Here is a 13,605-nt window from a genome sequence, read left to right as displayed (position 1 = left end):
TTTGGGTTATAGGTGTCACACTGAGTATGAAAATGAAGCTGAGATCACAGGAATCGGCGCAGAACAAAACATCGACGAAATCTGGAAAAATTCAAGTATAAAGCCCCCGAATAAAGAACTTTGATGAGCTTTCCTGGAATAATCACACTATATAACAGTACTAACAGATGGTCACCATCATTTGCAGACTTCACATTTCTTGCTCAATAGCTCCCTCTGGTGGTGAATGGAAGTAGACAGAATTTTAGCCTCTAACCCTGTCTCTTCTGGGGATTTGGTGCTAGCAAAAAAAAAAAAAAAGCCCTGACTTCTATACAAAAAAATATATATATAATTAGCTATTAAAGGGGTTTCTTAACTGAAATCAGAAGTTAGGGATCTTAAAAGAAAGAAACAATACTTACCATTACAATCTCTGATCCTTTCCATTGGGATTGGAAGTGATGACATCCCAGATACCAGTTACCTGACAGCCGATTTGGTGTCTGGCTGCAGACGACACGGCTCCAAACAGTAGCACCACAAAAGCACCAGCAGTGGATCACCAGCCCAGCCGTTCCTAGAGAACTTCCTCCCTCCAAGGTGGTCAGAAACATAATAAGTTCCCTCAGGTGCAGCCAGTTTGTGATCACTCCCACATCCTTTAAATAGTCACATGATCCATCACCTGATGCCGGTAATAGAGTTCATTATGTTTCTGACCACCTTAGAGGGAGGAAGTTCTCTTGGAGCTGTTGGTGCTCCACTGATGGTGCTTTTGTGGTGCTACTGTTTGGAGCCATGTCATCTGCAGTATTGGTGTCTGGCTGCAGCTGGGAAGTTTGTTGGTATATCTTTTTATCTATCTCCCCCTGTCTGTCCTCCTTCCCCTGTGTGTCACTACTGTAGTGGTGACATCTAGTGTACTCGCCGGCCTTGTCACTAAAAAAGGGAAAGTGGAGGGACTAGACGTGTGACGGCGACATGAGGAAGGACTTATATAGGGACGATTGGGGAGCTTAGGGACCAGACACAGGTTAGGAGGTGTCCCATTCCCCACTACCTACCATCACGGTCCTTCTCTCCTATACCATCCCTGTTTAAACCCATGTATTTCGCAGTGCGCCGGACAGTCATTGGTCCATGCGCATCTGTCGCGCCGTGTGTTGGACACTCGCCAATCCGAGCTTGACACTTCTTCATCCTCTTCACAATTCTAGGGGGTTACCTCCTTTCCTTTTACTAATTTGAGAAATTCAAGACCCTAAAACCACTCTTGCTGCAAACTCCCTTTACAGAAAGTCCTCCTCTACTGCACATGTGCAGTTCTTAACCAATCAAAGAGTTTCTCCTGCCTTGTGTAAGTAGCTAAAAGCTGCACATGAGCAGTAGAGTACATTTGATATCAGCTGCAAAGAATAATTTGTGGTTCAGATCTTTAAAAACGCAAAAGTGATGTCTAGAGTTGTACATGGCCCTATGTGTTTGGGGGGGGCGTTCACCATTGACTTACCTTCAGGATCATGCAGGGGTTCGATCTCGTGTACATGATGATGGCACTATTCTGCAGAGTCCGCATTCGCAGGCCCAGTCTGAATTCATCCCGCTTGCTGTTCTCAGAGACTCGATATTTGATGTAACTGTTTCCAGCAAAACTGAGAGAAGTATGTCCTGAAATCATAAGCAAATATATTGTAACCAGATTAGTTTGGCAAAAATATAACGGATTGTTTGTTTATAAAAAAACAAATCTGGAACGTATATAGCCTAGAGGATCTGTCATGTCCTTCCATACCCAAATATCCCATTCATATGAATGGTCAATGTGTAATTCTGTACGTCGCCTGCGGGAGCAGTGTAGGGAAACAAAACCCTTCTTGCCACCGTGACTCACTGATTGCAGGTGATCTCTGGATGTCGGAGCAGTGGATCACTCTATCATCTGCTTATTGTCCGCTTACCCCTTTTAACAAGAAGGAATTATCTAAAGCTGAGAACCCTTTTAAGGGCAGTTTCTCATAAATTCTGTGTTAAAAGTTAGAAATATGACCCCATTTCCTGAATATAGTGTGTTAGGACTGTATATGTCATTGGTGCAGTGATGAGATCAATATAGTATTAAAGAAGTTACCCTTATCTGGACTCTTCTTCATGGGTTTGGCTATCATGTCATCAGTCATGTGGTTTCTGGCAATAGAAGGTTACGGTGTCTAGCTGTGCAGAATGCTCCTTGACTTTCCATTGTTCCTGCTGCCAGTATTCATTGGTATAGGTAGCTGTCCTGCTGGATTCATCTCTTTCCCTTTTGGACCCAGCAGGAGCTCGCCTTCCACCCAGCTGCTGATCATCAGCATTATCTTGGTGCTTATATTCCCCTTCCTTACTTGGACTGGTGCTGGTGATATTTTCAGTTCCTTTAAGCCCTTGTTGCAAGCAGGTGGCTTGTACTCCTCTGTGGTGTCGTTGCTAAAAACTTTGCTGAACCTCTACCCGAGTCACCTGTGGATAAGTAGTTCATGCATTTCCCCCCCGTGTGTCCTCCTTATGTCATCTATAGAGTTTAGTGGGGTTGATGTAGAGCTCACGCCATCCATTTCCTAATTAGGGCCCAGCACTAGGGACACCTAGGGTCAGGTATCCGGCTCGTCACATAGGTGCGAAACCTTTCTAGGGTGGTGAGAGACCCTAAGGACCAGCACTAGGGACACCTAGGGTTAGGTATCCGGCTCATCACATAGGTGCAAAACCTTTCTAGGGTGGTGAGAGACCCTAAGGACCAGCACTAGGGACACCTAGGGTCAGGTATCTGGCTCGTCACATAGGTGCAAAACCTTTCTAGGGTGGTGAGAGACCCTAAGGACCAGCACTAGGGACACCTAGGGTCAGGTATCCGGCTCGTCACATAGGTGCGAAACCTTTCTAGGGTGGTGAGAGACCCTAAGGACCAGCACTAGGGACACCTAGGGTCAGGTATCCGGCTCGTCACATAGGTGCGAAACCTTTCTAGGGTGGTGAGAGACCCTAAGGACCAGCACTAGGGACACCTAGGGTCAGGTATCTGGCTCGTCACATAGGTGCAAAACCTTTCTAGGGTGGTGAGAGACCCTAAGGACCAGCACTAGGGACACCTAGGGTTAGGTATCCGGCTCATCACATAGGTGCAAAACCTTTCTAGGGTGGTGAGAGACCCTAAGGACCAGCACTAGGGACACCTAGGGTCAGGTATCCGGCTCGTCACATAGGTGCGAAACCTTTCTAGGGTGGTGAGAGACCCTAAGGACCAGCAGAAGATTTGGTCAGGGGTCACCATCTTTCCCTTCCCTTTCTGTATGACATATGGGTGACCTAACACAAGGGTGTCTTTTGGTGGAATTCTCTCTTATCTAATGTGGATGGCGTTGTGCCATTTTTCGGATAGGTGAATGCTTTGACTCCTGCAGGGTCTTCCGATGTTTCTGAGCTCATTCATACAAGGTCTACAAGTCTTATTGGTCCTACATCCATCATTCTTCTTGGATTACTATCTACTTAACCTTCCAGCCTTTCCTGCCCGCGCCGTTTGTCTTCGTCTACTTTTATTTATTACCTATGGGTCCCGGTATAAAGAAATCTGTAATCCTTTGATATAAAAATAAATGTTAAAAGCTTCTGGCCGCAAGTTAAGAAAGTCTCTGAATAATGGATTTTACCTGAGCATTCTCCGAGTTTGCCTGGTGGGCACTGGCAGATGAATGGTCTCCGGCTGACTTCGTACCCCACGCATTGCATATCCTCGGGACACGGCTTGTTCAAACACGGATCGGCGGATCCGGGGCAGAGTCCACCTGCAACACACGGTATAGGCTTAGAAGAGAGGCGGCTATGTGCTCGTTCTACAAAGATGGCAGGCGATTCTGAATGATTGGATTTATGATAGTCCTAAGGGATATAATAATTATAGATATTGTGCTGCACGTCAGTCAGCATAACCGTGCACACATTGTAGTACCCTCTACAGCACCAAGTAAAGTCCCTATGGTTCCATGTCACAGACCTGTGGACAATGTGCCGCTATATGGTGCTGTCAAGGTTGGGAATTTTGGGGAAATCACAAATGGGATTTCTCAGGGTCACAGAGACGGATTTCAAATCGATCTGCGCAGATATAAATGAATCAGACAATGAGACGTGTTCACTGCTTGAGCGGAAGCTAGTGTTATGATCCGGAACCATGGAAGACCACCATCAATCATTGGTAAAAGGTGACAGGAGCATTGGCAACTAATCTGGCCACCATCCCCTTACTAACCATCACAACTAGAAGTAGCCGAGGGGTGAACTAACATCCTATGCACCGCGAACCCAGCCGGAGAACTAACTATCCTAAAGGAAGGGAAGATGAATAACTCTATGCCTCAGAGAATAGATAAAGAATAGCAAGCCCCCCACATTCAAAGACTGCGGTGATATAGAAAAACACAATACACAGATAGATGATAGGATTAGCAAAAGGTGAGGCCCCCGTTGACTAAAATAGGAAAGGACAGGAAAGGGACTGATGGTGGCCAGAGAAAAACCCTGCAAAAATCCAAATACCTGATAGTACAGAAAGGCCCTCAGATCGCACGATCTGCACTCCGTCCTATACCAGGCGCTCTTGTCATACCAATGAACAGAAAACAAGAATCATTACAAATTCAAAAAGCCACAAACACATGGACTAATAGGAGCAATACTCCAAACATAACTGCAGGAAGTTTCCCAGTTAAGCAACTGAAAGGGAAGATCCCTGCATGCAAATAAACTGAGAACAACCACAGCAAATGACAAACTCAGATAAGAGTAAAAGAACCACACAACAAATAAAGAGCAAGCACTTATCTGAGGTAGATGTGGTGTGGAGCAGAATGAAGCAGGCTTGTGAACAAAGAACAACTGACAACCGGCATAGCCTGCTATCAGACCAGGATTTAAATAAGCAGAGCGTTAGCAATGGAAACGCCCACTGCTCAACACACCTGGTTTATGTCCAAACCATTCCTGGCCACAAGAGGGAGCCTCCCAGCAGCCAAAGCATAACTGACATTCACAACAAGCTAGCTTCTGACCCATGTATTAAAGAATCTTGTGATTATACAATACAACATTCGACTTAGACCTTGGAGCAAGAACAAGGAGTCAACATCCCACATCCCACATGGTGTGAACTAACTGATTATGAATTCTCTCAGTATGTTATGAATACTTCTTTGTTCATTGTTCACCTTGGTCTCATCATCTTTGTTAACAGATTGCGGAACACACATCTTAGAATCATATTATGGCGTCTATGCGATTGTCACATAGACACACAGATAATTATGCAACGACATCTATAGTTTGATTATTTACATACACAGATCATCTTATTACATCTGGACAAACGGCCTATAGCCCAGGCCTACCCTCACAGTGACACTAAAATACTTCTGTAATATAGCCTGAAATAGAGGTAGAGGTAGTAGAAGATATCGGTAATGTGCAGGGACCCTGTACAGCCCCAAATAGACTCATTATTAGAGATGAGTGATCCTGCCAAGGATCGGATCGCTTCAGGATCGCCGAGCCCGCCTGAGATCGCTGATCGGATCGTGGTTACTGGTCGAGCCCATTAAATTTAAAGGGAGGCAAAAGTGATGTGTTGTAAAATGGCATAGGGGGGCTGTAGAAGAAAGAAAATAAAAAAGGGTTAAAGCAATAAATACTTACCGAGTCTCCCCGCGGCTGCAGCACTACTTCCGGGTCCGATAAGTATCCCTAATGTATATTCACTGCTTTCACCACCCACCGACGTATCTGATTGGTTGCAGTCATACTCCGCCCTCAGACAGAGTCTGTGATTGGTTGGAATCACAGACTCTGTTTGTGGGTCTATATTGTGGTATAAAATAAATAAATAAAACATTTGGTGTAGGTTCCCCTATGTATTGATACCAGCAGAGCTAAAGTCATGGCTAAAGGCTACAGCCCCTAGCCATGCTCTTATCTTGGCTGGTTATCAAAATAAGAGGAACCACATGTGGCTTTTTTTTTCTTTTATTTATTTAAATACATAATTAAAAAAACAACGTGTGCTCTCCCCTAATTGTGAGACCCAACCATGATAAAGCCCGACAGCTGGGGGCTAGTTTTCTCAGGCTGGGGAGACCTATAGTTATTGGGAGCCCCCCAGCCTAAGAATACCAGTCTGCAGCCGCCCGGAATTGTCGCATTCATTAGATGTGACAATCCCGGCACTTTACCCTGCTGTTCCCGATTGCCCTGGTGTGGGGGCAATCGACGTAATAGCAATCTGATAACGCCTGTAGTCGGACTTTATCTACTCCACTTTTGTGTGTCTTCGCGGAGACAGTCTTACACGTGATAGATTTGGATTCAACATTCTCGGGAAGTTGAGTATTCCGGCATTACCTATGACCACATCGTGTAGATATTCCATCCCGGGGAGCGTGGTCTCCATCGCCCCTTCATGACAAGTTAATCTTCCAATATAACAAAGGTGGAATATATAAACCTAAGTGAAGCGAGTAAGAGGGAAAACAAACCATGTAGAAGAGCTACTTAGCTTCCTCTGCAATCAATTACGGCATGTGATGGGCGGCCGGGGCAGCGCTGACATGGAAATGCTCGGCTTACCGCTTCTGGACGGGGCTCGGATTACTCACACCATTCTATATTTTCTTTCAGAAAAGGGTAAATTACTGTTTTCAGAAATGACAAGGTTCAGTTACTAACCCAGAAGAGGTCTAAAGTGAGGAGTGACAGGCGGAGATTGCAGGGTACCGGCTCGTCAGATACACTGGAACTGAATGACACCACCGTGAGAAGCCAGATTAAAGGGGGTCTCCGGGGGGGATTGTCACTTTAGGACTATGATGAGATAAACCCAAATTTAGGTGAAGAAGTCCACTGAGTACAGAAAGTTATATCCTTACTTGTATAGTACCAACATATTACCAATCGCCTTCCACTTTTTTTTGGGCACGTTACTATAAAATGTGTATTCAGCAGGTGAGTTAAATCTTAACAAACTGTGGCTATCACTTATGGGGATTGTGGCTATGGTAAATTACTTTTGTTATGTGGTCCAGTTGCTGACACTGTTAGTGGGAGGTCAACTGTCTGACACTGTTATGAGGGTCCTTTGCCCAGCAATGGTATGGGATTCTGCTGGTGACACTGTGGCGCCCCTGAGGCTCCAGTCGCCACAGAGTATTGCACCTTATTTTAGGTGCGATATTCGCCTCGTGTTAGGAGGAGGTTAATCACCGGTGTTCCACATTCACACTTTACATAAAGCATAGGAGCCTTCTCACTGGGGAGCTGTGCTAGGGTAGGCAGGGGGTTGGCCAACACAAAGCTTGGGACTGTCCCGGTCACTGGGGCAGCCTCCTGGGGGGTAGAAATAGGAGCAAAGTCACACAATCACTACACAGTCTACCCAGGACATCAGTTTTGGGGCACGACACCAGCATCACTTTCTTTTCTTCTCTTCACAGGGCCTGCATCTTGGAGCAGAGCGCTCAGCCCAGGTTCCTCCCGTTAGAAAGGGCAACTCTGAGAAAGGACTTTTTTTCAAACACCAGTGACTTCTCCTAACTTATCCGGGGTCGATGGGGCCCATCACAGCGAGTGACGAGTAGTACCTGGGCAAGCGGCACAAAGAGTGAGTAAAGACACCTGGAACCGCAGCCACTGACTTGGATTCTTATCGGTGCCGATGCCTCACGCCTTGCTGCCAAAGGCCATTGCTATCACTAGTCCCTTCATCATCCTCCCCGGGGCCTGCTCCGCCTGTGGGGAGCGACACGATCTCTGCTGCTACTACCATCCACCCCGGAGGACAGCGACATCAACGGCGGCTAATCCCTGGCCGCGTACCACAGGTGTCGTTACGACAATCATCCCACTACAATCCCTATCGTCATCCTCGGGGCACAAAGCCGGGCAGGCCAATGCGACATCCCAGACCATCACACCGGCCCGGTGACGAGTAACTCAGGTACGAGACCCCATACCTGACAACCCCTGACCCCTGGGTGCTACAACACCCCATGCTGATCTTGTGGATGGCACTGTTATTGGATCACATGGCTGACACTCAGGGGGGATTCTAGTCCATTGCTCTAGGGGTCTTGTGGTTGAAGTATGATGACCTATGGCATATTTATATACTCGTATATGTACAGTAATGCCCCTAGTGTTGTCTATTTTTCCGCATGTGCCACTTTATTTTCCAGCCTTAAACTCCCAAAAGATATTCAGCAAATGTCAAGCGATGTTTATTCATGTATCCGCTCCTTCACGCCAGCGATGCATCTGATAAGTATTAATGCCGGAGAGTTTTGCATTTCATAAAACATCGAGATCCGATGAAAACAAACTAATTGTGATGTTTTTAAACATGTCTGGATTCGGGATTTCTACACCCACCCCCAAGCCTTTACGAGAAGAGCTAGACGTCAATGCTTAAAGGGGCAATCTGGAGTCTACGATGGTGGAAGACCTCTCTTACAGAAGTAGATACCAATATTCTAAAAGGGACAAGGCAGGTGAGGACCTGTTCTGAATTTTGTACTGGGGTCCAGAAGCTTCCAATCTATAGACTCTTACATTAACCAATATTTTCTTAATATTAATGCATAATTCCAAAAATTCAGACCCCAATAAATGGTATATTTTAAGCCCTCTCTGCCAAAAAACATCACTTAGATGACTGGAATGGAGAGACTGGCCCACCAAAAGTTGTCAAACCCATTTTTAGACACCCCATTAGGAAATTTGGAGTTAATAGGGGATCCACAGTGGAGAATGACAACAAAGAGTGTCTGTCTCTCTGGAGGACTGAGTACTTGTAATGCTTCATTGTTCCTCTTGTGGCGCTGTAGGAAAATCGAGCAGTTATAGACAGGATTATGCAGCGATCACAAGTGATTGCTGAGGTTCAGCATGAAAGGGAGAACTTTGTGCTCATCAGTTCAAGGATAAGTATCAAACAAGAAGGAATTGTCCAAATTGGAGAACTCTAAAGGCCGCTTTACACGCAGCAACATCACTAGCGATCGCACCCGCCCCCGTCGTTTGTGCGTCACGGGCAAATGAACAATATCGCTTGGACGCGTCACACGTACTTACCTTCCTAACGACGTCGCTGTGGCCGGCGAACAATCTCTTTTCTAATGAGCCCAAATAATCAGAATCTAATGTCTCACCCATGCTCCATCTTGCACATTTCAGGTCTTACCTTCCTATGCAAAGAAGAATAACACTATGATCCTCAGGGAACTTCTTCTGTCCCATTCTTTGCTCAATCTCATGTACCTGTGGGGTGGGAAATCCTTAGCCCCTCCCCTGAGGAACATGTATGGAGTTAATATAAGCAGAAGCCTTGTTTTCAATGGGCCCTATAGCTGAAGCGGAGGTTGTCTGATGGCACATGGATGCTTGCATCTAAGGGTAGCTGCGCACACTGTACATGATTTGGGTCTCATCACCAGTATTGATGAACAGTGTTCTGGAGTAAGATGTGCCAAATTTAGGCCCAAAATGCAATATTGCACATACCTCCTGCAAATAATTGCAGACATATAAAAACCGCATAGACATGTGCAATTTCCTGCAAGCATAGTAAAGCATTAGGGGTGATATTGGGCAATATTCACGCCAACTAAAACCCCAAGGGAGTACGAGTTTGTCTGGCCTTAGGCTGGAAACGCAGCTGGTTATAGGGATATATTCCCTACTTCTGGTCTGTAGCTGTAATATATGAAGTGCCATGAGGATCACTGGTTCCCATGCAGTAGACCGCTCCGCCGTATTACCGCCGCTTGGAAAGGAGCGACTTCAGCCGCATTCCTGAACATTCAGCACCATATGGCATTCATCAACTCAATATGTTCTAGATTACAGCTAATTTAGATGTTCATGTGTCTTCGCTAAACCTGATTATAGGATGCAAGGCGGTGGGATTAAAGAACACTGCAGAGCAGCCATTTTTTTTTACGAGGGTGACCCCCGCGCTTATATTTACCATCGCTGGGTTGGTTACACTTTCACATCTGCTTTTAAATTACTCCATAAATGTATGTAGGGAGCAGGTGCCGCTGGTGCAGCATAGCTGTCTATATACAATTACACTTTATTTCCGTACCATGTAACCACTGTGTCTCCTCCATATGCTGCAGTGGAACATTTCTAACCTGTAGGTGTCGAACTTTCCAAAAATATGAGCAGATCTGCTAACTTCCATCTTTTGCTGCTTTCTCATCGTCCATCATTGTTCTTTGTTGATCTGCTCATCATGTAATACTACATGTGACCTGTAGTGGCCGCTGTATTAAAAATATCCGGTTGTCACATGGAGTTTTGCACAATCTTTGCGGACTGTCATGGCAGCGTCGGCTTCTGTTCAGATTGCAAATTCTGACACTCGGCCCGATGGTTTCTCTCGTGTAGGAGATCAACACAATTTCATGTCTCCACCGGAGTCGACTTCTGCTTCGATCACCAGCCGCCGCCTCGTCACCACTGTGGGCGGCGCTGGGGACGAGGGAGCAGCCAGTGGCTCTGCTGGGCACAGGCTCCGCTCATCTATTAAGCTGGGTTTCACCAGGATCTGCAGTACCACTGATTGACTGTGGTGGTGTGTGCCTTCCGGCTGGAGTGGCTAACTTACAGCTGGGGCCAATGGGAAGACACCACACCCCTCTTATGCCTTCTCCCATCTGATGGCAGGTGCCAGATATAGTCCTGTAATTCCCTGCTAGACTCTGGTTCCTTGCTGTTGTTTGTATTCTCGTATATTGACCTTAGCTTGACTACCTGACCACTCTTCTGCCTGCCGTTCCTATACTTCGCTACTAACTCTGGTTTTGGCCCTTAGCTTGTTTGCCTGACCACTCTTCTGCCTGCCATTCCTGTACTTCGCTGCTAGCTCTGGTTTTGACCCTTAGCTTGACTACCTGACCACTATTCTGTCTGCCGTTCCTGTACTTCGCTGCTAGCTCTGGTTTTAACCCTTACCTTGTTTGCCGGACCACTCTTCTGCCTGCCGTTCCTATACTTCGCTACTAGCTCTGGTTTTGACCCTTAGCTTGTTTGCCTGACCACTCTTCTGCCTGCCATTCCTGTACTTCGCTGCTAGCTCTGGTTTTGACCCTTAGCTTGACTACCTGACCACTATTTTGTCTGCCGTTCCTGTACTTCGCTGCTAGCTCTGGTTTTAACCCTTACCTTGTTTGCCGGACCACTCTTCTGCCTGCCGTTCCTGTACTTCGTTGCTAGCTCCGGTTTTGACCCTTAGCTTGATTACCTGACCACTCTCCCGCCTGATGATTTTTGTCCCTGTTCTAAATTCTGGATCTGATCCTGCCGGGTTACTACTCTTCTCAGGACTGCAGTCTTCCCCGGACAGCGATCACCCTCCCGGGCCCTGTTGTAATTCCAAATCCCTATATAGAGGTTAAAGGGTTGCGGGGTACGAGTTCCTGCTTTGTGGGCGGTTGCCTCTATTCACTTGTTTCACCGATCCTGAGTCCGTGGCTCCAGGCAGGCGTCACACACAGGCAGACTCGGGCGTCAACCTGCTGTGTGCTGATTTATAGGCAGTCTAGCAAGAATTAATCTCTGCTGGTCTGCTTGTGTGTCGCCCTGGGCAAGCCAGGGGACACAGGTCACAACACCACCACACCCCACACTCCAGGTAGGCACACCTGCTAACCAGAAATCCTTGTTGCCTTCCTCCAGGAGTCTGTTGATGCACACCAGGGGGTGGGCCAGGCGGTTGGCTCCGCCCACCAAGGAGCTCACAACTCTGGAGGCAGGAAGTTCCAGGCAGATAGCTCAGGGAGGAGTAGGAGTGAGGAGCTAAGTGAGAGAGCAAACAAGTGAAAGCAAGTAAAGTGACAGAAGGAAAGAGAGCCTGAGAGCCCAGCTTTGTGTAGGGCCAGAACAGCAAGGTCAGCGACGGCGGTGACTGTTTGGAGGGGGACCGTTTGGAAGTTCCTGGAAGGACCCCGTTGGCTGTGTGCCCGGTGGTCTGGAGCAGTGTTCCGAAGGACAGTCAGCACCAGGGCAGGGGCCTCTCGGACCCCGGCAAGGCTAGGAGTCGCCAAATTTGCCGAATCCGTCAGTGAAGGGGACGTAGATCCCCCAACAACCAAGTCCCGATTGACGGCAACAGCCCAACCATTACCGGGGAGACACCGCCACCGCCAGGGCACCAGTTTCCCCAGGGCCAGCGCCTGCGGGCAAAGTGTAGAGCTCCTCCGGCCCAGATTGCAGTCGGGGAGCGGGTAACCGGAGGGAATCCACCGCTACCATCAGACAACACAGGTGCAAGGAAGAGAGACGTCACCGTCACCTACCGGGAGTGCAGGTGCAGCCGTCTGTGGGACCGTCCTACCAGCCGTTGGTTTACCGTACAAACTGTGTCCGTGTCTCAGGCTGAGTGAGTACCACAGTGCCGCAAGGCACAGCGCTGACCCCGCGTCCCTGCGCCCACCGGGCCCTACACTTTACACCTCTTCACTGGGCCCCGGGATCACCAACCCCTACCCACGGAGGGGCAACACAACACCTGGCTGCTCCGCATCACCATCCCCGGGACCCCCATACTGAGCAGCGGTGGTGCAATCACCACAACCGTGGGTGGCGTCACAAACTATAACAATCCCCACACCCAACAAACACCCCCTTTCACTCACGGGCGAGGAGTGTCGCTCGAGAAACCCCGGGATCCGGCCCACAGCTCGAGCCACCAGGAGCAACTGCCGGACCCGAGCAGAAGGGGTGAGCGCGGTGTGCTGACACCCTCCTCCCCGCCCGCGACAACTTGGCGTCACGAACAGGATCTTACCGCTCTGCCGTCTGGTAGAGGTGCGCCTTGTTACCGCCGGAGGTATCCGGCAGAAAAATTTCAGAAGCCGCCATCTTTGGCGCGAAAAGTTCCCGCTCGAGCGTCTTCTCGAGCAGTAGAGGCGCGAAGGCCAAAACCCCGCCCCGAGAGAGGAGGGGCCGGAAAGAGCTATGGGGGACGCGATGGCGGCTGGCGGCATGTAGTCGCCGCTATAAAAGCAGGGACGCCAGGACCTTGCCAGAAAACCGTTCCTGGAAGCAAACAGAAAAGACACCATGTGGATGCCGTCCCGAAACACCGTGGCCCCCGCACCGGGAACCGCAGCGTGGGTGGAGATCCGGACCGCGCAGCTCCACCTAAGGCTGCAGGTCAAGATGCAGCTCCTCTTGGAGGAGTGGGAGACCGACATGGCGGACGTTATAGCCACCGTGCGGAGACGCGAGGAGGAAGCGGAGGAAGGGAGGGTGAGTTACCCACGCCCCTATGTCCCGGAGGGACCGGTCGCTGCGGCTGAGGGACCCGGTCCAAGCCCTCTCCCCCCGTTGCCTCCCTCGCCACCCGTCTCGGAGGCCGTGACCCCGCCACTAGGCCCGCTGCCACCGCAACCGGTAGCGATACCCAGCCCGTCCGCCCCAGCGGACCGACCTGTAGCCGGAGCCCGTAGCAAACCGGAGGCATTGCCTTGGAAGTCCTCGAAGATTGTGCCAGAGACAGTCCCCGAGCAGTTCCCCGAGCCGGAGCCGATGACCCGC

The 13,605-nt window shown here is 48.8% G+C and overlaps 1 protein-coding gene across 5 annotated transcripts in view; it reads right to left on the bottom strand.

Moving 5' to 3' along the window:
• FAT3 (FAT atypical cadherin 3) overlaps positions 1-13,605 on the bottom strand; it is an 846,518-nt gene that overhangs the window by 63,250 nt on the left and 769,663 nt on the right. For all 5 annotated transcript variants that reach the window (XM_075337574.1, XM_075337573.1, XM_075337576.1 and 2 more), the window contains 2 exons: positions 3,669-3,803; positions 1,493-1,650 (listed from right to left, as the gene is read on the bottom strand). In XM_075337574.1, the coding sequence (XP_075193689.1) occupies positions 1,493-1,650; positions 3,669-3,803 (293 nt within the window). The remainder of the gene's footprint in view (positions 1-1,492; positions 1,651-3,668; positions 3,804-13,605) is intronic.

Source organism: Anomaloglossus baeobatrachus, chromosome 2 (assembly GCF_048569485.1).
Source record: "Anomaloglossus baeobatrachus isolate aAnoBae1 chromosome 2, aAnoBae1.hap1, whole genome shotgun sequence".
In the NCBI taxonomy this organism is placed as follows: domain Eukaryota; kingdom Metazoa; phylum Chordata; class Amphibia; order Anura; family Aromobatidae; genus Anomaloglossus; species Anomaloglossus baeobatrachus.
The sequence above is the reverse complement of the archived record's forward strand: the minus strand, read 5'-3'. Positions and strand labels throughout refer to the sequence as shown.